This window comes from Xiphias gladius, chromosome 8, assembly GCF_016859285.1.
Source record: "Xiphias gladius isolate SHS-SW01 ecotype Sanya breed wild chromosome 8, ASM1685928v1, whole genome shotgun sequence".
NCBI lineage: Eukaryota > Metazoa > Chordata > Actinopteri > Istiophoriformes > Xiphiidae > Xiphias > Xiphias gladius.
Genome location: NC_053407.1, coordinates 14,026,711 through 14,054,456, shown reverse-complemented (window position 1 = coordinate 14,054,456; position 27,746 = coordinate 14,026,711). Strand labels below are relative to the sequence as shown.

The following is a 27,746-nucleotide window of genomic DNA, read 5'->3' as shown; positions in this document are numbered from 1 at the left end:
ATGAGGCTGATGATGATGATGATGATGATGCGTTGAGGTCTTTGTCTCCCTCTCTCTTCCTCCCTCCCTCCACCCCGGGCCCACATGCAGCCTCCTCCCCCTCTGAGCAAACGAGATGACCATCGTTGGATCACCCTGTGCTCCATCAGAGTCAGACCGCGGATGTGTGAGCGCAGGCAGGCGGGCTCCCACAACCCAGAGCTTGGATCAGAAGAGGAAGAGGGCGAGGAGGAGGAGGGGGGGCTCGCAGCATTTCGGATTAGCCGCATCAGCTATGAACATACACAACGTTGAGTAGAAGTGAACTGAGCTCTCACAACATAAACGCGTCGAGGATGAGCGGGACTTCAGCGGCCGCAGGATCGGCTTCTTGCCGTTTCGCCCACTATTTTGCTGTGTGCGGAGTGGATGCGGAGACGGGCCTGGAGCCGGACGATGGAGCAGGTAGATGGTCGACAAAACATGAAGGAAAGAGATCCAGGCTGCAGAAATGCACAGTCGGAAATATGTGTCATAAAATTCCTCAGCATGTGAAACGTTTACCGGTTCATAGAGGCCTATTTGTGACATCCATTTAAATATGTTTTGATCGGACGCCACATCTCGTTTCTTTTCGAAGGGTTGTTGACAACAGAATATCTGCAAGCAGCCTGTGTAGAATAACCTACAGTTTGGCCAATAACAATTAATTTTGAACAAATTCCATCAGAATTTGCTAATACGTTTTTTTGGCAGTATTTTTAAACGTATATCTGAACATACAGGGCTGATTTAATGTATATGTATTTTGTGTATAAAACAGATAACCATAAACAAAACACAAATCCAAGAGAGTGATCATTTTCCTGTGAATTTGAAGCAGTTTGAATTGAATTTAAAGTGACAACTGTACGGTATTATCCTATAGTCTTGCCCTTTTGTATTTCCTCTGCTTAGGGAAAACACATTGCAAACCTGTTCACTGTGTTTTGATCATATTTTCAAGGGAGTATGGTAAGTCAGTTCAGAGTATAGCTTGGGTTTCTGCTGCTTTCTGCAAGTCATCCACCGCTACACCTGGAGGAGGAACATAGCAGAGGAAGGGCTGAACAGAGAGAACAACAACGTCCCATCAGCCCAGTACAGCTGGAACACAGATCCAGGCAGTACTTCATGGGTAACGCAGGGCTGTGTGTGAGGGGGAGCGCCCTGATTACACTGTTGTGTGTGTCAAAAAGCAGTGATTATCTCTGTGATCTTCTGTTCAGCTCTCTTATCACTTTTCCTTGTCTCGGGCAGGAGACTGTGGCCTTTTCTTACCAAAGCCAAAGGTGGTGAAGCAGGTTAAATGAAACAGATGCCGTATTGCTGGTGGATGTGGGGGTTGCTACGGTGATGACAGCTACTGCAATGCAACCTTGTGTCAGGGGCACGTGACGGTTTACTTGTGGTGGATAGGATAGCGCTGTAAGAAATAGAGATATCAATCAGGTGGTGTTTTCTCTTTCTTCCCACACTGAGTTGTTGAGGCTCAGCTTGGTGAGGTGGCAACAGAGTCGCCCAGAGTCACCCTGTGATGTTTGCACGTGTCCTGCTGTGTGTATGCCCGTTTTTTGTGAGGAAACAGAGCCATGCTGGGGTGCTGGATACCAACCCCTTTAATGTCACTCCCAGGTTTGAGTTGTGGAGGGCAAACAATAGTCACACCCTGCATTCTCCTTGTCTTCTTTGTAGCAGCAATGTAGCCCATGTAGACCACCTCCTCAGGGGAAAGATGATAACTAGACAGGCCCTGCTTGTTTTTTGTTTGGTTTTTTTTTTTTCTCTTTCAGCCAAATGTCTGTTGAATAATAGCACTAGGTCAGACAATAAAAATATAGGACGAGCTCTGTTTTGTGTTGGAACACGTAGCTTTGCTGCAGATTAGTTAGTGCTCTAACTAACCAGTGAGGACTTTGTCAGCTGGCTCCCTGCGGCGAGTGACAGTGCCGCCGGCTAGTATATCTGAGCTCTACCAATCTGCTTATGTAACAGCAGGTCATCTCAAACCCACTGCAGCAGGGGGCTCTGCTCCTTTCAAGGGATTTCTGTATGTGTGTGAGTGTGTTTGCCTTTGCATACATATTCCATGAGATGTCTATTCCTACACGTACACTGGCCTTATAAGTGTTTCTGTGAGGTCATACGGTATCTCTTTCTGTGTGTGTCTGTGTGTAATTAGTGCAAGCCTACAGAGAGACAATCTGCTCTTGTTGGCTTCTCAATAGATGCCACTGTGTTTTCTGCAGCCTAATCAAATTTCACGTGACGTTGCCTGTTTGAATGCTGAATGGCCGAGGCTTCAGCGCCCGTTCAGGCCAGATGACCGTCACAGTGGGATGACATCAGCGGAGGGCGAGAACTCCCTGACCGAATATTTGAGAGCTGCTTTATCATGTTAAACTGTTTACAAAGAGATGTACAGTGCATTCAGAAAGTATTCAGACCCCTTCACCTTTTTCACATTTTGTTGTTATGTTGCAGCCTTATGCTAGAATTGTTTAAATTCATTTTCTCCCTCATCATTCTACACTCAATACCCAACAATGACAAAGCAAAAACAGGATGTTAGACATTTTGGCAAATAAATTAAAAAGGAAAAACTGGAATATCACATTGACAGTGTATTCATTCATTCAAGTATTCAGACCCTTTGCTCTGACACTAGAAATTTAGCTAAGGAGTCTCCCATTTCTCTTGATCATCTTTGAGATGTTTCTACACCTTGACTGTAGTCCACTTGTGGTACATTCAACAGATTGAACATGATTTGGGAAGGCACACAGCTGTCTATATAAGGTCTCACAGCTGACAATGCATATCAGAGCAAATACCAAGCTATGACGTCGAAGGAACTGCCTGCAGAGCTCAGAGAGAGGACTGTGTCGAGGCACAGATCTAGCGAAGGCTAAAAAGCGAGATTCTGTGGCATTGAAGGTTCCCAAGAGCACAGTGGCCTCCATAAAGTTTGGGACAACCAGGTTTCTTCCTAGAGCTGGCCGCCGGCCAAACTGAGCAGTGGGGGGAGAAGGGCCTTGTTAAGAGAAGTGACCAAGACCCCGATGGTCACTCTGGCTGAGCTCCTGTTTGGAAGAAACTTCCAGAAGGAAAAACCATCACTGTAGCCCTCCACCGATCTGAGCTTTATGGCAGAGTGGACAGATGGAAGCCTCTCCTCAGTGAAAGACACATGAAACCTGCTTGGAGTTTGCAAAAAAGCACCTAAAGGACTCTCAGACTGGGAGAAACAAGATTCTCTGATTTGATGAAACCAAGATTGAACTGTTTGGCCTCAGTTCTAAGCGTCATGTCTGTAGGAAACCAGGCATCGCTCATCACCTGCCCAGTACCATCCCAGTGGTGAAGCATGGTGGAGGCCGCATCATGCTGGGGGGTGTTCTTCAGCAGCAGGAACAGGGAGACTGGTCAGGGTTGAGGGAAAGCTGAATGGAGCAAAGTACAGAGATATCCTTAATGTAAACGAAGGTCCAGAGAGCTCAGGACCTCAGACTGGCCCCAAGGTTCAAACGATTTTAGCATAAGGCTGCAACATAACAGAATGTGAAAAAAGTCAAGGGGTCTGAATACTTTCTGAATGCACTGTATATATCTCACACTTGTCTTATTAATACTCGTGCTACTTGTCCGCAGAATATCCAGCCTGAGTTATTTTATTTTTAGGAACTTATTTTTATCCTTTATTTTAAGAAAATGAGCTCAGCACCACGTCTGTGTCTCAGGCTGAGATGAAAAGCCAAATTTGTCATTTTTTTTTGTCGTATGATTCACCTTCGGTGGATGGACAAATCTGTAATGCAAAGACAGAGTGTTTGAGCCAAAAAGGAAAAACTCTCTCATCAGTCAGTGCCAGCTAACATTTGCCGTCATTTTAATCTCTCTCCACTTCTGATGATGTGACGAATGGGACGGGGGGTAATTCGGTTGGTGAATATGACAGATGTCTACCTTTATGGCTGTTCAATCATTCGTGATGAAGTGCTCCTGTTTTAGGGATAGAGGACCATTGGGGGCCATAAATCTTTGTGATGAATCTCTAGACCGTGGAATGAATATGAAACACTTTGTTGTTTTTGTCCCCCAAAAACATTGACAATACTGATGTTATAGTGACAGTGATAAGGACTTTTAAGTACTGAAGATTAGAGCAGAAACAACTAGAATGGCACTCAGTAGAGCACACACCTCCACCAAGGCCAAATATTGACGAAATGGTGAATAATATCTCGCAATGATAAGGAAAGTGATAAAAAAAATTCCTGGAGTTGCGCCTTTAACCCGATCCGCACCAAAATTTGATGGGTTCTTCCCTGGCCCATTCCCCATCCTTCCAGCAAGTTTGTTGCAAATTGGTCCGGTACTTTTTGCATAATCCTGCTGACAAACAAACAGACAAACAAACAAACCAACAAACAGACACAGGTGAAAACATAACCTCTGAGTTAGTCGATTAACTGACAGAAAATTAATCTGCAATTATTTTTATAATCAGTAATTGTTTAAATCGTTTTTTAAAACATTTTTTTGCAAATTAGTTCCAGCATCTTAATTGTAAGCATTTGCAGATTTTCTTTGTGTTGTGTGATAGCAAACTGAATATGTTTTGGTTTCCGGGCTGCTGGTCACACAAAACAAGCTATTCGAAGGCGTTACCTTGGGTTTTTTGTCACTGTTTACCTTCATTTCATAGACTACAAGATTCATTTATATGAAAACAATCATTACCTGATGATGTTAAGCGTTGTGCAACCCATTGGCTCATGTAGGTTTCCTTGTATGTGTGTGTCTGTGTGTGTGTGTGTGTGTGTGTGTGTGTGTGTGTGTGTGTGTGTGTGTGTTTTAACATGGTAAGAGGAGGAAATGTGCTCATTACAGTCTAAGTGAAAAGGACATTTAAGCCATCATTCAAACATTAAAACAAACCTCCCTCCACCTCCGTCTTACTCTCTGTGTTTGAATGTGTTTTATGCAAACCTTTGGTGGGAACTCGTGTCAGGTGGACTGTGGGTTTTAATTGGGTCAGCTGATGAAACTCGGGCTAACGTAACAGCTGACAAGCTTTGTCTGATGGCTATCTTTGAGGCCAGAGCGGATGTGGCTACCATGGCAACTAGGTGCCCTTGTGCACGGCTCGATTCTGCCTCTCAGCGCCGACACCAATTTGTATCCTTAGCAAAGAACTGACTCACCCTCCCGTCACTGTGATCCATTAGCTTCGGTCCCCCACCTCCCAGTCGGACTCTGTTTAACTTGAAATGGGGCTCCTTCCTCGCTCTGCCTCCGGCGCAGTTTCCTCTCTCGGGGTCCTGTGCGTCATGTTGTGGGCAGGTGAGGTGGATGTTCCTGAATGCTGAATGTTCCTGAGTGCGTCAAAGCCTGGCAGATGAGAGAAGACTGTTAGTTTGCCCTTCGCAGTTTGTTTTGTTCGTGTAATGCAGTGATGTCAGTTAAAGCTGAACATAGACTCTGAGAATGCATGGTGGATTAGTGAAATTGGGAGCACAGTGAAGAGTGCTGTTCAAGGGCATCCCCTCAGAAAGTGGATGAATAATGAACGTATCTCATTCACTACTGTCGGCCGATTACACACTCTGAATCTCTCTCACACACACACACACACACACACACAGTTTATTTCTATTGCCTGCTCTCATCCACTTCATCCACTCGTGCTCACACAGTCAGCACTCTCTATGCAACCGGAGCTGGAAGCTGACACGAGCTGCAGAGACTGAAGAGAGGAGAAACTTGAGTCAGACAGGGCAACGCATCAAATACATGCCTGGTGAACGTAGGAGTATATAACAGAGATTTCTCGCATGCACTGCAAACGCAACCCTTTTGTGTACATGAGGTTGCTGTATAGAAACCTCTTGTCCTTCATCTGGAGCCGGAAAGCTCCTGATGTATGAAAAAGCAGAAAGTACTGCAGAGTGTCAGGCATGAGTGGTGTTGCACCAATTTTCCAGTCTATCTCTATGGTAATGAATCAAGTTACATAACCCTTGGAAGGGTTTTCCCGCTTTGCTTTCCTTTTAGCGCCTGTGTCAGACAAGGTCGTCCTTTTTCATAAATCAAAGCTGGTGTCATTTTGAGACGTCCTCTGTTCTGTCCTTTCCATATTGTTTTGATTTCTGATTCAGAGGTGAGGAAGGTCAAACATCACTTTGTACTGATATGATACCTCTTTTTTTTTTTTTAATTTTTTTTTTATGCGTCTGTCTGTCTTTCAGGTGAAAGCTTTGAGCAGAGCCCCATTCGACGGTCCTTCAAGTCAAAGGTTCTGGTGCACTACCCTGAAAATACAGACAGGAGCCCCTTTAACAAAGACGCTGTCAACATGGTGAGACATTGGATTGCACACAATCGGTCCTCATCAGTGTTAGTCGTTTTCTCTCACAACAATGGAAATGATAAGGAAGAACAAGATGTGCCTGTTTGTGGGATAAATGTTTTGTGGCTCTTCCATCCAGTATAAGTGAATAATGCTACGAATGACAAAAAGAAAGATGATAACAAAATCAACAGGAAAAAAAGTTCAGTGAGATCTTTATAGTTCTGCTTGTTCTCTGCCTCTCACATAATACGCACTTTTCTCTTTCTGTTTTTATCTGCATACACAAAACATGTCGGTCTTTGTTGGAAAAGCAGGTCAGGATAATGAAAGCATAAACTTCAAAAGAACTGTTAGCAGTCAGAGGGAATTAAATTCATTTTTATGTCTAGTCTTCTTTCTTTAGCATATTAAAATTTGTTGTAAACAGCTCTCCAGCTTTTACCGCAGTATTTTATGTGTTTTATTTATGGCATCAGTAATTCTTACTAAAGAATTTTTAATGTCATTTTATTGGGTTTTCAGATCCGGACAACCTACATTTTAAAGTTGCACAAATACAACATAAAATTGCCAACATTATTCTAAACCCTCTTTTATGTTTTCTCCTTCTCTTCATTCTTCGCCACTCTCCCCAGCTCTGTATGCCAAGGGGTCTGTCCTTCCGCACTCAGGCAGACAGACTTGATCCTCAGTTCCACTCATTTACAATTTCCTCTGACGATGATACACGTTCCTACGGCTTTGTCCACACTTTCTACGAGGAGGTGACCAGTCCGCAGATCATCTCTGCCATGCAGACTCTCTATCAGATGCACCATGTGGAGCACCAGTCCTCCTCATCGGCCTCCTCTCCCTCCTCCTCGTCTTCATCTGCCTCCTCGCCCTCCACCTCCAGCATGGACTCTCTTGTGAGCAGCTTGGATGAGTCGGATGCCGAGTCCCTGGCCGGGCTTTCTGGCTGCCTCGGCTGCGCAGGCTCCTTTGACCCAGCACGGGACACCCTGTACGTGTCCAAAGCCCTCTGCCTCCTGACGCCACTCCCTTTTCTTCAAGCTTCACGACAGTTCCTATCTCAGCTGCACCAGGCTGTGACGTCACGCACAGCCCCACCTCTCCCTCTTGAGAGCTACATCCACAACATCCTGTACGAGGTGCCCTTGCCTCCACCGGGTAGGTCGCTGAGGTTCCACGGGGTGCAGGGTCCCATCGTTTGTCAGCGGCCCGGGCCAGGTGAGCTCCCGCTGGGGGAGTATCCTCTTGGAGAGGCGTTCACCCTGCTGGGTGTTGACAATATGGTGCAACTACTTACCTGCGCATTTCTGGAAACACAAGTCCTACTTTACTCTCAAGGTAAGCAACCTATTCACCAACTAGCAGGCTTCAAATCAAAGGAAGATATTGTACGAGAGCAAATGCGTCAGCATATTGAAAAGCACCTTCAGCAGTCTCTGTCAGCTTTGTTTCCAAAATTTAGCTATACCCATTGCAAAGCAGCTGTTTTTATCATTCATAACAAGACATAAACATAACATTGTTAAACGTAACAATGAATAGAAATAGACAAGACAAGTACAAGACACGATGCAAAATGAAACAAAATATATAAAAAGCCGTAAAATAAAACCACTGTTACTACACATATAACCTACAGTAACAACACGACAGATGGATACGAGGTTGAATACCGCAGGGAAACTTAGATTGTAACCAATGAGTATTCACACTAATGTCCCACCTTTCTCTCTCACACAATCTCATCGCCTCAGACTACCAGCGTTTGATGACGGTAGCAGAGGGCGTCACCACGTTGCTCTTCCCGTTCCAGTGGCAACACATCTACCTGCCCATCGTCTCTACGCCCTTACATCACCTCCTGGATGCCCCTGTGCCATTCCTGATGGGCATCCAGCGCAGAGATGGGGCTTCGCGATCCTCTCTACACCTGCCACACGAGGTACAGAATTGAACAAGGAGTTAATGTTTAAAAACACGTGTAATTTCTCGTACGAGTGTGCCGGTCAGAATATCAGGATTGCAGACATTTCAATAAACATTCAGGCAAAAAGGATCTAAAATGTTTTGTTAAACTGAAACATTCTTACAGCCTTTTGTTGATTTCCTCCGCTAGCATGACAATGTGCCCTCTGCCTCTGTCCTGTCGAACTGAGACGATACATTTCCTCGGAGCTGCCCCCCCCGCATTTAAATCCAGTACTGCGACTGAGACTGACTTTATGCTGCATGAATCTCTCACTGAATCCTCTTTGAAGTCGCCCTGCCCCAGAAAAGTGGCAATAGGAAGACGGCTCGGGGGGATGAAAGCAAAAATGCAAAACATGAGAGATCCAGAATAATGGGACTCGCTGAATAATTAATGAGAATCAGGGATCGCCACTTATTTCTTGAGTTATGCAGTTTGAAGGAAGAAGGATATGAGACTGATAATGATTGTATGAAAATTCACCAGAACGCTTCAGTGGTCCTCCTTTATATTATTTTGCACACACATCCTGTCCTTTAAAACATATGATCTGATCCATAGGAGAACTGAGAAACGCAGCATTTGATAATAATGGTAAAATAAAATATGTTTGTGTGAGTTCTGATCTTCGTTTTCTTGATTGCATGAGATGATGAAAAGACTTTAACTAAGAAGCTAAGACATTAGCTAGGAGGATGACGCTGCACAGAGTGGGCTGCCAGGGTATGAGGATGCGGTTGAAGGTCATGTTGCTGCTGACTGCACTGTGCTCCACTGCTGCTTACAGAGGCAGTTTTTTTTTTTTTTTTTTTTAAATCCGCGTCTCACTTTCACACAAAGTTCTGTTACTCGTTGCTCAGCAGCTTCATGGACACAGTTTTTGCATAGGGTTTCTGATGTTGTTTGCTGGCGTGGGCCTGATATTGCACAATTTCTCCCGTTGCAGCGGTAACAGTAATCATCCTTCACATGCTAATGTCCAGGGAGGGCTTATCATGGTGAAATGACAAGAAATCTATTAATGAAATGTAAATCTTCATCTCTGATCTTAATTGGATGTTAAAGCTCAGCCACGTGTGCATCGTGACTGCTTAAACCTGTTATCATTATGTGATTGAGAAGCCAGTTAAAAAGTCTTGTTTGTCTCATGCTCCCTCACAGGCCAACCTGTGTTTCGTGGACATTGACAACCACTGTGTGGAAGCCCCCGAAGACCTTCCCGTGTTTCCAGAACGGACTGAGCTGATCCAGGAACTGAGTGAGGTACTGCTGAATTTTGGGCTTCCCCCGCAGGGCGGCGTGATCCCAAAGCTCACCACCAACTCCACTCGCGTGAGCAGCCTGGTCCTGGAGGATCTGATGGAGGACAGAAGGAACGGAAACCTCGGAGGCGAAGAGCTGGCGGTGCTGGAGAGGCTGCAGGCTCTGGCGCGGAGGTTCGGGGGAGGGAAAATGTCAGATGGCGGGAAGACGCTGCTGGGACACGTGTTCGAAGAGGAGGAGGAAGAGCTGAAGGCTGCGAAGCTGAACATTCAGCTGAGGGAGGTGTTTGCTGGACGTTTTGCTGCCATGTTTGGCAGGTATGAGGAGTTTGTAATCCACAGTGCTCTGGATCTGGATTCTTGGTTGAGCAACCGGGAGGGGACGTTCAACTTTGACAAGGTACTTGTCAAAACAGTAGATGTCAGTGCACAGGGATCGTGTTTATGCCTGTTATTTCCACAGATATTAATTTTCTGTGTGCTTTTGATTATGATAGAAAATCACTGCTGATGTTGATTGTGTTTACTTGTGGTTTACAATCTTCCAGGGTTCCTTCCTCTCAGTTCAGCCCGCGAGCCACTTACGTTTCTTGTCTCGGTTCCTGGAGACATCCATGTTTTCTTCTTTTGTGGATGGGAAAGTGATAGCTCGCTGGGCGGACAGGGAGCCACTGCAGCAGCTGTTTGACAACCGACTGGAGAAAGAACGCCTGTATGACACAGACATGGACTCCCACAACTGTCACTACAGGAAAGGCACCGCGCTCTTTGAGTCAGGTACTGTGAAGGTGCTCATGATTGAAAGAGGATGTAATAAAGTACTGAGGCGTGCACATTATTGCAAGATAAGTAAAAATATCAGTACTGTATTCCCATGTGCTCGAACACAAGGCAAAAGATGCCACAAAAAACATGTCAGAGCATTTCAGATCCAGTGTTACAGTTGATATCTCATGCATCACTGTTGCTCTCTCTCACCAGGAAAGACTTAATCCAACCTGACTTCATTTTCATAGATTTTCATCTAAATCTGACAGTGACGTGCAGTGATGTGTTTGCTGCCTCTGGAGGCAGCTAGTTACAAATATACGACTGAAGGGACATTGGCACTTAAAACTCAAGTTATTACAAGCAGTTATTTAAGAGGCTTTATATTTTAGTGACAACCTACAACAAACCAAGTGTAACATTGGGCTGTTTCACCAGTTTTTTTTTTTTTCGTTTTTTTTTCAGCATTTAGCAGTAGATTGAAACCCCAACTGGTCATTTGAGCTCAACGATGTGATTGAAGTGGATGCCAGACTTTGCAGAGGAAATCTGCAAATCTGTTGCCATCTGTCCTTCTGTTTGGGTTTATATGTTGATTATGTTGCTTGGCTTTTCTGCAACCACAACATTTTCTCCCACTTTTGTGACAAGCACAGAGCATCTTGCTTAAACTCTGCTTAAGGGGACTCCTGTACCAGAACAACTATGTAAATTATGGAAACATGGGGGAGTGAACTAAATGATATGGTGGGGAATGAACATTGTATAGGAGGAAGACAGGGCTTTGTGTCCAATGAAAACCGTTTCAAACCCTTCGGCTTTAAAGTCCTGCCAGCCTCACTGCAGAAAATGCCCCGCTCATATCTCAGTCTGTCTGCGTCATTATTCACATTTAGCCTCTGCCTCAGAGATGTTGCTTTTTTCTCTTCCATCATACTGTCGGTTGCATTATGTCTCTATTTTGTCTTGTACCGTGTCTTCCTGTGTTTCTCCTTGCAACAAAACAAACTTAGTAGCACTTAAACAGCTTGAATATAAGCTTGTGTTTGCCTCTGCAGCCCAGGCAACCGAGCGCAGACTGCTGAAGGCTGACCACACAGCCATACACCCCCACCTGCTGGACATGAGGATTGGCCAGGGTCGTCACCAGCCGGGATACTTCCCTAAGCTGCAGGCTGATGTGCTTGCACAGGGACAAAACACGAACAAGTGAGCCTTTGTTGTCTGCTGTTTAGTGAGAAAACATTAGAGCAGTGATTCCCAACCAGGGGTACTTTTACCCAAGACCAGTGGGCACTTCTTGACTTTCCAGCTGGCACAAGGAGTAGCTCTAGAAGGAGTAGCTCATGCATTAGTCTACAAGGAAAATAAACAAATAGCAAATGGTGTGATGCTGATCTTTTGTAAATTTATTAACGCAATAAACAGTTAACCTTGCTAAAATTAATTTACAAAGAGTTGAAGTAGTTAGCTAAAAGTAATGGATGAACAAGTAAAATATCTAAAAGTAATGGATAAATAGTTTAATAGCTAAAGGTAATGGATAACGAGTCCCTGCTCCTGCTGCACTAAGAATTTGGCCAAAACATTGACAATGGAATTGTATGAAAAAATTATTGTAAAAATATCCACTTTTATATAGGTAATAGTGTTCCTGAACATACAGTTTAAAATTAATTAAAATTAAGACATCTAATAGGTTTTTTAGCAGAGGGGGTATCGTGGGTAAAAAAGGTTGGGAACCAGATCCACTGCGTTTGGATATCATCACATGTAGTTGCCAGGGTCTACCAAAATACACACGGTTGACGTAAACACAGAACCACAGTTGCACACACTTGAAACTGTGAATATTATTTTGTTGTGTTATCTGGTTGAACAGGTGGTCCAGTCGTGTGATGGCTTCACGCAGGACTGACCCCAAGAGATCAGCAATGACTGATCACTCAGGAGTGGACAGTGAACAGAGACAGGTACTTTTCATGGGTAAACACACACAGACACACCCTCAGAGGCTTTAGGAGGCTTATGTCTGATCTATTACCTTTTTGTTTATTCAACAGAAGCACACATTTGCGAGGAAGAACCTCCGTCAGTCTAAGCTACTTGACCCGTCGCCTCAAGCCGTCATTGAGACTCACCGAGAGTTTGTTGACGGGCTGCTGAGCGAGTGTCGTCTGAAGGTGAGAGCTCTCGCGGTGATGGAGGCGCCGCTGACGTTGATGTCTTAAATCATTGTTCAAGGTTAACGCCAAAAAAAACGTTCTCTGGCTTTTTTTTTTTTTTTTTTTTTTTTTTAGACCAAACGGATGCTGATGGAGAGGATGGGGAAGGAGAGCGTGGACCTTGGTCAGGGAGAAGCCAGCATCACAGGCCTGCAGGAAAACGCACTCATCCACGGTCTGTGTGACCTACTGGAACGAACCTGGGGCCATGGTCTGCAGCTGAAACAGGTCAGACACACACAGAATAATTCAACATGCCCTGTCAGCACAGATGAACTACAGAAACATCTGGAACTACAGAAACATCTTTGTGTAAACAAATTTACATCATGCACACAAACACAAATGGATGACTGTATGAACAGGTTCAATGCTGACAAGCACTTAAATTCTGAACAGGGGAAGTCCACTCTTTGGTCCCACCTGCTTCACTACCAGGCATCTAAGGGGAAAACGGAGGCACCAGCTGAGTCTCCAGGTCAGAGAACGACCCTGCTGTTTTGTTTTTCTTGAGTAAACCACCAAGCTAAAAGTCAACTGATCATTGGTGTTAAACTCGCTGCCTGTTTAGGGTCTAATGGTTCGGAGAGGAGAACATCTGAAGAAGGCGCTCCGCTCCTGAGAGGATCCTTAATACAGGATATGAGGTAATGAAAGCAAACATACTGTGATGTTGGAAGAACGTAGAACAGAACATAGAACGTTCTGTTTGTGTTTGTGATCTATGTTTTATGAAAAACGCAGAGGAAAAAATGCCACAGGCCACACTTAATGCTGCTTCATTTTCCCCTTTCAAATAACAGATATTTTGTCTGAGGTTTACATGAAGACAAAAGCTTAGACTTTTTTTAATACCAACATACCACACATACATTATATTTGCAGCATTTATTCTGTTCTGGTGGGGTCAAGAGAGGTAACATATCCCGGTCACAAGCTATAGGTTTTCTAGAGGATGAATGAAATACCTAAGAGGGTCATTAAATGTAATGTTAAAAGAAAAGGCTGAACATTAGGGCTTGTTTCTGACTGCTCATGCCAGTCTGTCTATTGGTCTTCTAGGTTTATCCAGACCATGAGTGAGGGTCTGTCTGAGGTGGGTAAGGCCCGGGCCTGGATTCATCTGGCTCTGGAGAAGAAAATGCTTTCCCAGCACCTTAAAGAGCTGCTTACAAACCAGGAGCTGCTCAGGTCAGAATTCCCTCATAACTAACCTGCTGACAGTTTTCATTTATGTTAAGTGCCATAACTTTGACAGACTTTTTTTTTTTTTCTCTCTGTTCTTGTCCCCCGACAGGCAGCTGTATAAACCTCATGCATTCCTGCTCTGTGAGGAAGAAAGGGAGCAGTTTTTGTTCCACCTGCTCTCTCTTAACACTGTGGACTACCTCTGCTTTACACGCATCTTCACCTCCATCAGTAAGTCCTGTAAAGTTTAACAAAGTGGGAGAATTTTCTGGCAGTTTTGTGGCTTTCAAAGACACTGAAAGTTTGTTCCTGGTTGTGTTTGTGTTTTGCAACACTCATCCCCACACCAATCTATATGCAACTCACAACACACAACTGATAACAGTTACCCAACACTGGAAAATCCTATTTACTTTGAGTATTGTCAGAAGAGTTGGACAATTTTAAGTTTGAAGGAAATGACTGAATGATTAAGCTGCGTGTTTTGTGTCTCTCCAGGTATTCCATACCGTGTTGTCATTATACCCATGAAGAAGCTGAGCATTGCAATGGCAACAGTTAACCCCTGGGTGTGTGTGTCAGGAGAACTGGGAGATTCAGGAGTTAGACAGATCCCGAAGAATACACAAGAGGTTTTTTTCCAGGTTTGTATACACCCCTCAGCATTATGTCAACATACACATAGAAAGCACCATCCAGCCTGAGAGAGGCATGTGTAAAGCCGATCCTAATGTGGTCTGTGCTTTTCATTTTAGTGCAGGAACCTGGGCAGGCTGAGCACTCTGCAGCTGGGACAGGAGAACTCTGGTTTGCTGGCCAAGTGTCTGATTGACTGTGTGATGGTGTACAACGAGATCACTGGACACACCTACAAGTAAGATTCATCCTCTGACCTTCATCTCATCGGTGAATGCTGACTGTGACCTCACAGAACAGCATGTGTTTGTGGACAGCAGCCCCCCCCCCCCTTGTGATAATGTGTTCAAGATACAGTACATCCAAATGATCCTGACTGCCAAATGTTGGACGTCTGAGCTCCCTTAAACACTCCCATGAGAAAGCTGCTTTATCAAATGATAATAACATAATGTAGACCTAGAAAATAAGCCACTACCTTTTCACTGTGATGGATTACCTATCTGGTTCACGTCCCTTCAAACTTATTCAATACCATATTGTCATGAAATGAAACCAGCTGCTGCCTGATAGATGGTAAATAAGTCTAAAGGTATATTGTACGCCTTGGAAAATGGTTTTCAATCTTAATTATATGTTATTTGTAGTGAATGCGCTTAAACATACCATACTGAAGTGCGGTTCTTAAAGTTATGTCGAAAAATAAATTATGTGCACTCGGCACACTACGCTAGCTGATTAGAACAGATGGCTCTCACCTACTCCATGTTGGTCTGTTAAAAGAATCACATCATTGTTTACGTTGACTATAACGAAACGCTGTGTCCTCTTTCCTTTCAGGTTCCCGTGCGGGCGATGGCTGGGGAAAGGCGTGGGTGACGGCAGCTTGGAGAGAGTTCTCATTGGTCAGCTGGTGTCACCTGGTGGAGAGGAGGATGCTGGAAGGTGGACAGGGACGCCTCCGGAGCTGGCCTCTCCTTCTCAGAGTGTACGGACAGTGCTGGGTTCGCTTGGCAGCCGAAGCAGTACGTACTGACAAAGAACACATTCTTTAGTACAATAGCTGACCTACTTGTTAGTGAGCTCACCACAATAGCAGATTCTGCTCCTGGATCACCTTTCTATTTAGCCCCTTTTCTCTTCCCCTCATGTTTGTCATTGTTTCTATTTGTAACCCTCCTTCATTTATCTTGTCAGGAATGCAGTCTGTTGAAGTACAAGAGGACATGAGGGAGGCGGCAAACAACCTTGTTAAACACTTTCACAAACCCGAACAAGAGGTATGTGCCTGTAATAGTGTGTGTGTCCCCGCGATTCAGCTCCTACACTCATCGAACCTGTTGGCTCACTAAGCTACAATAAGGGGAGAAAATGGTTGATGCAAAAAGGAGCATCTCTGCAGCGATGTGTTAGACCGTCAGCACCCCCCCGTGTGTGTTATTTTTATCTCCAACACGGTTCAGTACCCCAGCTTCTCCAGCCAGGGCCTCATGTGTGTATCAGACTCTAGACTCTCTCTCTCATGTCAACAGCAAGTTAAAAGCCCTGAAGAGATTTGATGGTTCATTTTAGTTTCTGTACTGGGCGTCCAGTTCATTGTAATAACAACTCTGCTCTGTTCTGTTTACTTCCTCTAAGTAAATTGAAGAAGAGCCGTCTTAAATAAAAAAAATAAAAAAGCAAATTGTTAGCTGTTGTGGAGGATTTTGGGAAACTGCAGTGCTTTCTATCACTCATATGAGTGGATTTACTGAAGTTGTAGGATGAGCCTCTCGCTTACCGTCCCTCTCTTAACTCTGTTCTCATTTGTTTTCTCCCAGAGGGGAAATTTGACCGTCCTGTTATGTGGTGAAGGTGGGCTAGTGCTGTCCTTGGAGAAGTTCCTCATCCACGGGTTCAAATCCAACCGTCTTTTCCAGAGGAACGTGTTTGTTTGGGATTTTGTCGGTAGGTACTGTGAGTGCGAGCTCATTAAGAGCATCAAATAAATATTAAAAGTGGTGTTTTACCATCTCACAGATGTCTGTTTCCTGTCTCCATCTAGTGGCAGTGAATGAGTTTCATATATCAAATTGCATTCAACAAAGCATGATTGATGTGTTTTGTTAACGGTCAGTGTTACACCATCTGTCTCCAGTGTTTGTTTGTTTTTTTATGGCCTTATTTTACCTTATTGTCAATAGATTAATAAGTTATACACTGACAGTATGACCAACTCCTTCCCACAGAGAAGGCAGTGGTTTCCACAGAGACAGCTGATGAGATGGGTGACCTGCATGGATCAACACTGACAAAGGGCCCACCTTGTGACTCACTGTGCCGCTACGTCAACGCCATCAATGCCTCGCCCCGAAACATCGGAAAGGAGGGCAAGTTCCAGCTTTTCGTCTGCCTGGGAATCCGGTGAGTGTTTGTAATTTTGAAAAGGACAGTTTAAAAGGTCAAGCAAGAGAGACTAGAGGACAAGGAAAAACTCCCCATAACACCCTAAGAAAATGAGGAAAAACTGGAAGAAAACACCACCCTCTTTACATGACTGGCAGTGTATTAGGGGCTAAAGATGAGAGATGGGGAAATACAAAATTCATCTGAAAGCTTCAACAGTTAGTGTAACAAGTACAACAAAAGCATTATAATCCAACAACTGAATTACTATAGAACTTAAATTAATGAAATTGCACTAATATAAGAATTTCAATAAAATACATCTAAGACACAGATTTCTGATTTATTTTTAATAAGCATCCTGTTTGTTACAGTGTGTTGCTCAGAGGTGATACCGTTTCCTTCCTGAAGCCGTGAGGAAGTGGCCTGCAGCATGATTGCATGACTGCTTTCTCTCACTGAGATACAGTGTCAGCCCTCGTCTTCTAACGGTTAGATAAGAGAGAGAAAAATCATTTATGTATCTCTTGGTAAATTTGATAAAAGTGAGGAACAAAAATGAACATTTGGTTTTCACATGAACTGAGGCTGTTGCTTCGTATTACAGCTGTTCTTAAATCACATCAAGGGGCCCACGTCCCTGATCAGTGGGTGGCTGTCACACACAGACATTTACAAGCCAAGCAAAGCAGTCGAAATGCACATCGTGAAATGTACCTTCAATGCATTTCAGCTGGAACAAGAGAATTTCAGTTAGATAACTGTGACATGAGCTGACGCCACTGTTACAAAAATGTTTTTTTTCTTTTTTTTTCTTAGCTTGTCTCTGCAGAAATCCGGTCAATCAGTGAAGAACAGGCTTAAATCAAATCTAAGTGTTATAGTTGGCTTAAACTTCAAAGTAGCATTCATTTATTATGAAATACCCTTTTTAAGACTGAGTCAAATTATTGATAAGATGGTGATAAGATCGAGGTAGGATAACTGTGGCTAAACAAGTAGAAATGTGCACAGTCAAATGGGTTTGGATCTTGTTGGTAAGTCATGTCACGTTGCCTCTTTTTCTGTTGTTTTCTATTTCTCTCCATATGCTGTGTTGTGTCAATAAAGGAAACTGTAAGAACAGTTTAGAAATATATTCGGGGTGCACTGTGTCCATTGCCTGTGACTTGGTCATTTAAAGATATTATTCTTGTGATCTGACACTGAACGAACTGAACATTCAGGTCAATGAACAGTGAAAGCATCTCGACGTCCTGAGGTTGAAAGCTGTTTCAAGGGGACGCACATGGTTCTGGTTCTGTCATGCAGTTAGTTAACTTGCCTTTCAATACCAAAACGTCATGAGGCATTTATCGAACCATTATTGACCACTGGCCTGTTCCTCTTGGCAGAGACCGACTTCTCTCTCAGTGGCTCCCCCTGTTGGCAGAGTGTCCTCTGACAGTGCGGACGTACGAGGAAGGGGCTCTGCTGCGGGACCGTGCAGCCGTGCACTCCCTGTTTCGCATCCTACACACACTCAATGAGTTCACCATCAACCTGGAGACGGCGCTGGTTAAAGGGGTCGACCTCTGACCCTGACGGATAAGCACGGAGTTCAGCCCCCTGCTTTGCAGCCTACTGCAGGAATGCTGATGGGTTAAAATATTCATCTTTCCATCTTGCGGGAAAAGGGAGTAGATTCAGACACTGGAGAAATGTGACTTTATCATAAAAAAAGGACAGTGGACCAGATGAAGTCACGGGCAACTCCAGCTCCAAACATATTGCCTTGTTCATGTAAATGTCTTAGATACTTATTTGCTTCAGGAAATAGTCAGATTTTTCCTATGCGTGTTTACACTGTGAAATTCTGTTTCCTCGAGGAGAAATAGAGAGTCATTCATAATCCCACATCTACAGTAGACATTTTCACAGCTCACACCATTTACTGTACCTGACCCTCGGGCAACTATAACTCTCCTTCTACTGCTGTATTGCTTGCACTTGAATTTTAAACTAAGCACATGCATGGCCAAAATCGGCTCCTTTGTTTGTTTGTTTTATGTCTTAGTGTGTTTGTGATCTGAAGTATCAAGACTCAGGCCTTATTATATCAACATTTTTCTTGATGACATTCATTCATCTTAGCAAATATACTAAAGAAAGATAATGTTCCCACACTATAATATGTTAAAAAATGTTATACTATTATGCTCTTGTTATACTGTGTAATGTCTGGCCTGCTTTTCCTTGTTTATTTCAGTTTGGGGTCACAAACTGCAGAGTTGTGCTCATGAAATCCTCCACTGGTGAAACACTGAAACCAAACTGGTGTCCTAGTTGTGTCAGCTCAAATAGTCTTTTCCATTTTGTTGGAAAGTTTTTCTTTCTTTTTTTCCTCTTTCATTGTAAATATTTTGGTTCATTAGATCTTTGATAGAATTGTGGCCATTTGTTACAGTATAATGAATTTGTGGCATATTTTTCTGTATAAAGGCATTTTGTTTGTATCTGTGCAAAACAATAGATTTCACTATGGACACACTTTACTGATTTATGTGGATCAATAGTCATGCTGTTTGTTTGTAAACTGTTCAATTGTCTTTGCAAAAATAAGACAATGAATAGACAACAGGTTCTTAAAAGCAGTAGGTATTATGTTGACGTCTCATTTAATTTAACAGTTGAAGAATTGTGAAAATGCTGTCTCCTGCACTCTCCTGCAAGCACTATGTAACCCACAATGGACAGGCCTCTACTATCATTTAAATACAGATTAGAGAAAGCAATAATGAATTGTTATTTATGAAATGTGTTGTCAAAGATTAAAGTTAATATTGACATGACTGACATGCCTTGGTATTGGGTTTTTTGTGCTATTCACCTGAAATCTGTGATGTCTGAAAGGACACGATAAGGTTCTTACATAGTAAAATGATTTTGAGTTGCAAAACAAAGTTTACTGTATACTCACTACATAGAACTAGCTGCATCTGATGTTTACAAAGAATTTGACTTTTACAGTTTGGGATGCAGTCAATGCAGACTTGACCAACTACTATACATATACTGTATGTGGCTGTGCCCTATGAGCGAAGCTCCTCAGATCAAGTGTTTTTGGTGTCACAGCAATTACACCAAATGAAAACAACCTCATACACACAAGGGATGCCCTTTTGTTTACAGTATGTTTTCCCAAATTTTACTAGACGTGACAGCAAAAACAGCAGCAGTGGTAGAGAAACTATTTGGATCCTTTACTTAAGTAAAAGTATTAGTACTATACTGTTAAAATGCTACATCACCAGTAAAAGTCCTGCATTGAAAACGTTTTTAAGCAAAATTACCCAAAATTAATCAGGAAAAAGCACTTAAGGTATAATGATTATTTTCCCTATGGATTAATCTGCTGATTACTTTCTTGACGGATTGTTTGGTTTGTAAAAATTAAAAAGTGATAAATGCCAGAGCCCAAAGAGACACCTTTAAAAATCAAATTAAATTAAATTATTACAATAATGAAAAGGAAAAGGAGTAAATCCTCACATTCGAGAAGCTGGAATCATGACATATTTGGAAATTTTACATGAAAAAAAACAATTATTAAAATAGTTGGCAATTAATTTTCAGCTGTACTTGTGCATTTTCATCTTTTGTGTGCAAAAATCTTTATTTGTAGAGTAACTAGTTACTAAAGCTGTCAAATAATTGTAGTGAAGTAAAAAGTATATTTCCCACTGAAATGTAGTGGATTAGTAGTGCCAAATATAATATAATATAATACAATATAATATACAAGTACTTCAAATTTGTGCTTAAGTACAGTACTTGATTAAATATGCTTAGTTACATTCCTCTGCTGGCAAAAAATCTATACATCAGAGTATTTTTATCAAACTAATGCAGTGTTATGTGACAGGAGGATGACTGGGTCACTGGTTGCCTGGGGAGAAAAAAAAAAAAAAAAAAAAACTGGTACGAGTGGTTCTTCGCCCTAAACTGGCCACTGGCTCGAGACCCCACCTTTTTCAGCCACATTTTATTTACCACTAATCTGGCCCGCTGTCACGCATTTGAAATCAACAAAGCGTATCTCCGTGCGAGACGCCGAGCCTCTTAAAAAACCTCCAGACGAGCCATCTGGCGCTCTGTAGTAAAACGACAGGCCCCGCCCCTCTGCTTACATTCTCCAATGTGCCATAGCAACCGGGGCCGAGCCCCCTGTTCCCGCGCAATGTTCCCATCCATATAAGGGCAGTAGAATGCAGACGCACGGACACGTCACACGTCGTTTATGTAAATGGTTTGATTGAAGAAAAGGAAAAAAGCCTCCTGCTCTACTCTGAAATGGAGGTGTGGATACGGCGCATGCGCAGACCGTCCACAACTATACAGTCTCGTCCACAAGCGCAGACATCAACAAGAGAGCGGGTTACTGATGCGGGTTGATTTTCATAATAGTCACATCGTAACGACGCGCTACAGGGACTATTACTTTGACTCAGCTTCACGCAACTTGCAACAAGGTAAAGAAGACGCATGGTTTTGCTTTAATTTGGTTTGTTCTGAAGCTTTAAGGGGCTTTAAAGTCTTAGCGGAGCTTTCCGACGTGCAATTGAAAACAAGCTTCGACTTGTCTCAGAACAATTGCTCTTTTTAGGCCTGCCTCAGAACCGACTGGGTGGCCAGCTTGGCGTGTAGGTCACCTTACAAACAGTTGAAGTAACCGGCTAACATGGAGGGGATGCGAGATAAACGCAGGGATCCGTACGGTAGTGTCAGAACGGCCTTCCCGTGCAAGCGTGGTGGGCAAGGGGTTTGGCTGTTGTTGTTATCGGTTGCTTCGGCGCATCTGGCCCGTCGGGAGGAAATCACAAGCTTTGATCGCTGCCGAAATTCGGCCAAAGTCTGTGTTATTGTGAGCGGGACCTAGTCTCGTAAAAAAAAAAGCATCAAAGTCCACATTGTGGCCGCAGAGCGCCCGCAGCCCTACCGCACATCTACGCCTGCTAAAATAAGCCAAGTTGAGTCTCTCACGCCCACCCGGACCAGAGATGTGCCTCAGCACGCGCTCGCTGCTGTCAACAAAACGGCAAAAACACGAACTGTTTTGTGAACGCCTTGCGGGACTTACGCCGGGTGGCGAATGTTTGGCGCAAGAAAGTCGGTGTAAACACCGACTTTCGAGAAGCCGTCGCTTTGAACTTGGTGCACATGTTAGTCGGACGGTGGACTGTTGCAGCGACGCGGCCGTGGAATAACAAAGAGTAAAGATCACATTTCACGGTTATCCGAGAACAGCTCCCCCCCCCCCCATACGATTCGAGACCAAGCCGTTTTGCTTTCGAAATGTGTCCGTCTCAGTCTTATCTGACTACACAAAGTTGGATGTTGGGGGAGGAAAGTCTGGCACCGTCGAGCCGAGGACGTTTCAATCATAAAATGGGTGCGCATGAAGCAGGTCGTGTGGCATGCCATGCTTCCTCGCTGGAGTGGGCGGTGAAATTGGCGACTCGCACTTTTCTCTCGATGAAAACAAGTGCATTTCTCGGTGTCTCGTTCGATTTTAAAAAGCGGGGGTGTTATTCGGCCGAGTCTCAAGCGCTTTGGAGGGGATTTTTACAGTTAACGGTCGATATAACAGTTTTTGCGGAAAATCGCATCACACCCCCTTCCCCACACTACCTCCGCCTTTGAAGTGTGTTGCCATGTTGAGTTGCGTCACGTACTGTAGTCTGCTGCAGAGATCGCTTGTTGTTGACAGAGCGCACAGTCAGAGCTTCACGAGCTCACACGAGGTTGTTTTTATTTAGTAACACCTTTAAACTTGCAGATTTATATTAATGCTATAGACGGCTTAATTTTGGCATCGTATTTCTGTCCTGATCATATCTGTTTCGTTTAGATCAATATTGATTATTCTCTTTTATCCATTTGAACTTAAGTCTGCTATGTTGTGTGATCACTGTTCTGTGTGCTAGTTAGGACACTCGTGTAAAATAGATTTTTAATTTCAGTGGAGCACTTTCCTGGTTAAATAGAGCTTTAGATTCGACCTATACATGATTTTAGGACATTGGCTTTATTCGCAAGTTTGTGGGGGGTGGGTCCTGAAGGAGTAAAGTTTGTAAGTTGAAATCAGGCGGTATATATTTATTATTTGATAGGCTTTCATCATTTTGTGCAGTTACGATGTTACAGTTTTCACTACTGACAATGAGTTCCAGTGTGATTTTTTTTTTTTCTTATTATTTTTTATTTTATTATTATTTTTTCCCCCCATTATAATCTAATCTATTTGTCATGTCATTTTTTTTCATACCTGCACTGCTGTTTTCATCCATCAGGAGACTGTTTTCTAGTTTTCATCTTCTCCCCCACATTGCCTAGCCTTATGTAGTAGCTGATGCAGCCAGCAGAGTGAGAGGTCCTTGTTTCCCTCCTCTCTGCCTCCTTTCTGTGGCACCGCACTGTCAGAAGACCCCGAGGACCGATGGCAAGGAAGAAAAAAAAAAAAAAAAAAAAAAACCAGTCTGGGGGGCGCGGCTCGCAGTTTTGCCGCAGTTCGGGTCTCCATGTGCTGTGGAGAATAAATTTTGCCTAGCAACCTAAATAATAATTCCTCTGCGTAATCGGCGCACTTATTGCATTTCGAGTGATTTGCCCCGGACACATTTATGTTTGCATTTCCCTGGCAACAAAACCTCGCATTTTGTAGTTGCCCTTTTGATCATAACAAATGATGTATCCTCTGCAGCCTGGAGGCTCGGACTAAGTGCTTGCTCATGCTTACATGTTATATTTTGAGTTTCCAAAATGAAGCGTGCATCCTGTGAGCGCAGCATGGTGACATGATCTGTCTGACTGTTGACCTACTTCCCCCATGTGGGTCAGAGCGGAGAGATGCTCCCAACAAAACCGCTTTCCCTGGATGTTTGTTGGTGCTCCCCGATCGCGACACTCGATATCCATTTAATTATTCACATTTGGCTAATCTGAAATGGCAGACTAAAACACTCTCTGATCTGAACCAGAAATGTAGGCTACGGCTGCGGGGAGGTACTACAGTAAACACACGATGCACACTGATGAGAGCCTCTTGAGATGTTGATATTAAATCTTTTTTTTTTTTTTTTGTGCACGCAGATGTTTGGCTTTCACAAGCCGAAAATGTACAGGAGTTTGGACGGCTGCTGCATCTGCCGCGCAAAGTCGTCAAGCTCTCGTTTCACGGACAGCAAGCGATACGAGAGAGAGTTCAGGAGCTGTTTCGGGTAGGAGACACACCTGAGCACGTGCAGTTTGGAGAGCAGTATGTAGTCTTTAACATACCTTCTGGTTAGTAAACATATTCCCTCACAAACTGTATTTGTCTCGCAGATTGAGTGAAACGCGATCCGGAGAAATCTGTAACGCCTGTGTGCTCCTGGTGAAACGATGGAAAAAGCTCCCTGTGGGAACCAAGAAGAACTGGAACCATGTGAGTGTCAATCACAGTACCGATACTATGGTTGAGCTATGACTTGGTCATGATAAAATACTTGAATTGTGCAAACTCTTAACAGCCCACATTTCTCCTTTCCTGTCTTCTTCTTCTCCTCCTCCTCCGTACAGGTGGTCGATGCCAGGGGAGGTCCCAGCTTAAAGACAACTTCCAGGCCCAAGAAAACAAAGTCCATCTCCAAGAAAGCACGGCCGAGCCAGATCAGCAGGCTGCAGAAAGAGCTTAAAAGAAACAGTGAGTTCTGCATTTCGGCGCCGAATGATACAATTACATGTTTAATGGCGCTCACGCATTTCTTCCTCAAAAGGAGTAGATTGGTTTTTTGTCATACACACCACATGTGTAATACCTAATCATCCCTTCACTTCTCGCGCTTTGTTCTGCGCACCAGATTCAGATGCTCACAGCACCACCTCCAGTGCCTCTCCGGCTCAGTCTCCCAGCTACAGCAACCTGTCGGATGACGGCTCTGACACTGAGCTCAGCCCAGGATCCAGCCGCTCCCCTGTTTTCTCCTTTCTGGACCTCACCTACTGGAAGCGGTAAGTCCGACAGTCAAGCAGTGGCACTTCTTCGTTCTACAGACTCATTGTTTAGGATTTAGAACGACACATTGCAGTTTGTTGTTGACATTACATACAGTGTATATTACACTCTCACTTTAAAAAATAAAATAAATTTAAAAAAATCGCACAGCCATTTTTTTCCCCCATGTAATACATTTCATATTGCGAAAATGCAAGACGTCAGTTCAGTAAAGCCTCTACACTCAAGTAGCCCACCCAGACTGTTTTTTTTCACTTAGTGATTAGTCACTGATTAGTGTTCATCTCTAGACTGTGTTGGCATGTACAGACTGTGCTTGATTGACGTCACCTTCACTCTCCTGTTCACCAGTTAGGGTGGGACAAATCCCATCATTCTTACTAGTTCATAGTTTGGGGACGTCTGCCCGCTGATTAGAGGTCTAATCGGCCAGAGTAATTGAAAACACTCCCGTGGGTGTGCATGGCCTTAAATGTTGTGCTTGACAGTTTGGGAACTTTTGGGTCAGAAGCTTAAAACTGTTATGATGTCTGTCACATCAGTTGAATAAAGATGTTGGCATCATTAAAATGACATTTTTACTATTAGATACTTGTCACAGTAGCACTATCATTGCATTTTAATGCAGTCCTGTAAATGGTCTAAAGCATGTATAATAAAGGTATAGACCTTTTTAATCATTTTGATCTTGCTTCATACACTTGAATAGGAACCATGTATCATGTTTTGTGTAGGCAAAAAGTGTGCTGTGGAATAATCTACAAAGGGCGCTTTGGGGAGGTGCTCATCGACCCTCATCTGTTCAAACCGTGCTGCCGCAACAAACAACGACAGCAGCAGCAGCACGAGGAGGAGGAAGAAGATGAGGAGGAGGAAGACGAGGAGGAAGAAGTGGAGGTAGAGGAAGGCCAGGTGGGCGCGGATGTCAGTGGGCAAAAATCCCAGACAGAAGAGGAAGTGAAGGAGACGCCAACATGTGAGGAAAATGCGGAGCCTGCTCAGCTATGCGTCACTGCATCAACACCTCCAACCAGGAGCGTAGCGGTGGCGGCGGCGGTGGTGAAGGAAGGGTGGTAAAGTCAAAACCCCCCTGGCACACATCTCTGAAGAAATCGTGGGGTGCTGTTTTTTCTCTCAAGCACTTACGGAAAAGAAGTTGCCTCAGATTGCCTTCAGTCATAAAGCAGCTGAAAATCCTTTGGTCTTCTCCATTATAAAGTTGGAGGTTTGTTTATTATGTTTAAACAGTAACTTATGGACTGTTGTGTTTTCACTTTGTCTCTTTTTTTGTATTTAATAGTCTTACCATCCTGACGTAGGACCATCATCATCCGTGGTGTTTTTGATCTACTTTAGATGAAATGCTGGAACTCTAGTTGGCTGGTACATTTAAAAGATTTTATTCCAAAACGCAATAGATCCACTAACTCACAGAAAAAGGTGCTACTTGAAATTCATTACTCAACATTGCAAACTTACAGCTGAACCCATTCTCAATGTGGATATTTTATGAGCATATATGTTAAAATGACTAATAATAATAATGACTGGATTAGTTTTGCTTTCTTTGTCCAGAGTAAATAGCTCTTTTTTAAACGGTGGATATCTTGTTTTGGAATGAATGAAACTTTACATCGACAGACCTGTACAGTAGCCCTTGTGTTTGTGTCTATTCACATTGACATCCACTCCTTTCAAAGAGTTTGTGTTTGTAGACTGGATTAGCATCTCTGTGTGCAAATACATATGTGGGTCCCATTTAAATAAGGCCTATTCACAGCTTCAACAGCAAATACACCAGCCTTAATTATGTGTTACAGACAGTGCTAGTGTTAATTCTGGATTGGTATTGAGGAACAAAAAGGGACAGTAGCTATATTTATCGTGGCCTCAGCAACACATAGTGCATTTTGCATGAATGGCAAGCCACTCATCCAAAAGACCTAATGATCTGATGCATGAGTCTACTAAAATTGCATGGCCTTATATAAACTGTAAATCTTACTTTTATTTTTTGGATCCATTTCTCTGAAGTTTTAACTTATTTTTATATGTAAAAGAAAAAAGAAAAAGGAAAAATAGAAGTGTCTTTGCATAATAATACCACACAAATATGACAGCAAAACACACAATCGGTCTATAGTCATTCAGCAATATCAATATCAGTGATTTCCCTCATTCCTGGTTCAGTATATGGTAAAAGACTTTATACAAGCTGAAATTCTATGCCATTGCCTCTTATATACCACAAATGTGTTGTGATATATAGCCTAATATTACTTTATTTATCAAATGAAAGCCAAAGCACATTGAAATTCACCCAATGTCAAATCAATGCAGGTTTTCTATGGACGCTTGTGCTTGTCCGAGGTCATTTGTATGTATGTTTATGGTATTCTTAAAACGAACACTAATATGAAATTTCATACATGTGATGTTGTAGTTGGGGGCAGAGGGTGTGTTATGTACATAAGGGGTTGGGTGAGCCATATGGCTCTTTATAAGGGTTTCATTATTTATTTATTTCATATTTATTTGTATCACTGCATCCCCGCTTAGAAGTGTAATACTATGAATTCTTCTCATCTTTAGCTTATGCGTAGCATGGTTTTTGTACATCACAAATCGAATGTAATTCTCACGCAGGCTTTGTTTAACGTTGCGTTGAATTACCGGTTGTCAATATTTGTGAAATGATGTGTTAAGTATTTATTTACTCATCAGTTGAGTTGCGTGCAACCTAACTTATTCTGTATCATCACTTTGGATCTGTATCATGTAGACTGAAACGAATGATAGATTGCAACCAAACTGTACTTTTCCCCTGTTTAGCCTGTAGCTTAAGAATGTTACAGAACAATAGGATACCTTCTCTAGACTTGCATGTACTGTT

The 27,746-nt window shown here is 43.1% G+C and overlaps 2 protein-coding genes and 1 long non-coding RNA gene across 7 annotated transcripts; 2 read left to right on the top strand and 1 right to left on the bottom strand.

The window, feature by feature from the left end:
* Window positions 1-54: 54 nt before the first annotated feature.
* On the top strand, window positions 55-19,649 carry LOC120793140 (DENN domain-containing protein 5B-like). 2 transcript variants are annotated; one of them, XM_040132906.1, is made up of 21 exons: window positions 55-444; window positions 6,270-6,379; window positions 7,009-7,723; window positions 8,140-8,327; window positions 9,516-10,016; window positions 10,165-10,393; window positions 11,443-11,593; window positions 12,267-12,357; window positions 12,448-12,567; window positions 12,685-12,837; window positions 13,009-13,087; window positions 13,181-13,256; window positions 13,672-13,800; window positions 13,907-14,028; window positions 14,296-14,441; window positions 14,553-14,671; window positions 15,274-15,458; window positions 15,631-15,713; window positions 16,254-16,380; window positions 16,662-16,836; window positions 18,213-19,649. In XM_040132906.1, the coding sequence occupies exons 1-21, from the start codon at window positions 336-338 to the stop codon at window positions 18,394-18,396; spliced, it is 3,792 nt and encodes a 1,263-aa protein (XP_039988840.1). In that variant the 5' UTR covers window positions 55-335; the 3' UTR covers window positions 18,397-19,649. The 2 variants fall into 2 exon arrangements, with proteins under 2 accessions (XP_039988840.1, XP_039988841.1); XM_040132907.1 differs by lacking the exon at window positions 18,213-19,649 and adding an exon at window positions 16,478-16,544 and having other exon boundaries at window positions 16,662-16,766.
* On the bottom strand, window positions 4,123-12,609 carry LOC120793154. The gene is made up of 3 exons (XR_005707946.1): window positions 12,526-12,609; window positions 5,226-5,412; window positions 4,123-4,410 (listed from the first exon to the last, which is right to left on the bottom strand). It is a non-coding gene; the product is annotated as an uncharacterized LOC120793154 (long non-coding RNA).
* A 1,500-nt stretch (window positions 19,650-21,149) lies between the features above and the next one.
* Window positions 21,150-26,495, top strand: LOC120793151 (SIN3-HDAC complex-associated factor-like). 4 transcript variants are annotated; one of them, XM_040132927.1, is made up of 6 exons: window positions 21,150-21,329; window positions 23,950-24,077; window positions 24,184-24,283; window positions 24,418-24,541; window positions 24,699-24,849; window positions 25,588-26,495. In XM_040132927.1, the coding sequence occupies exons 2-6, from the start codon at window positions 23,950-23,952 to the stop codon at window positions 25,928-25,930; spliced, it is 846 nt and encodes a 281-aa protein (XP_039988861.1). In that variant the 5' UTR covers window positions 21,150-21,329; the 3' UTR covers window positions 25,931-26,495. The 4 variants fall into 4 exon arrangements, with proteins under 4 accessions (XP_039988861.1, XP_039988863.1, XP_039988862.1 ...); XM_040132929.1 differs by lacking the exon at window positions 21,150-21,329 and adding an exon at window positions 21,390-21,500; XM_040132928.1 differs by lacking the exon at window positions 21,150-21,329 and adding an exon at window positions 21,908-22,070.
* The last annotated feature ends 1,251 nt before the right edge of the window (window positions 26,496-27,746 follow it).

Coding starts and splice junctions, on each gene's coding strand:
- LOC120793151 (XM_040132927.1), top strand. CDS start 23,950: ATGTTTGGCTTTCACAAGCCGAAAATGTACAGGAGTTTGGACGGCTGC. Junction 24,284..24,417: donor CCAAGAAGAACTGGAACCAT/GTGAGTGTCAAT, acceptor TCCTCCGTACAG/GTGGTCGATGCCAGGGGAGG. Junction 24,850..25,587: donor GACCTCACCTACTGGAAGCG/GTAAGTCCGACA, acceptor TGTTTTGTGTAG/GCAAAAAGTGTGCTGTGGAA.
- LOC120793140 (XM_040132906.1), top strand. CDS start 336: ATGAGCGGGACTTCAGCGGCCGCAGGATCGGCTTCTTGCCGTTTCGCC. Junction 13,257..13,671: donor TCCTTAATACAGGATATGAG/GTAATGAAAGCA, acceptor TTGGTCTTCTAG/GTTTATCCAGACCATGAGTG. Junction 13,801..13,906: donor ACAAACCAGGAGCTGCTCAG/GTCAGAATTCCC, acceptor GTCCCCCGACAG/GCAGCTGTATAAACCTCATG.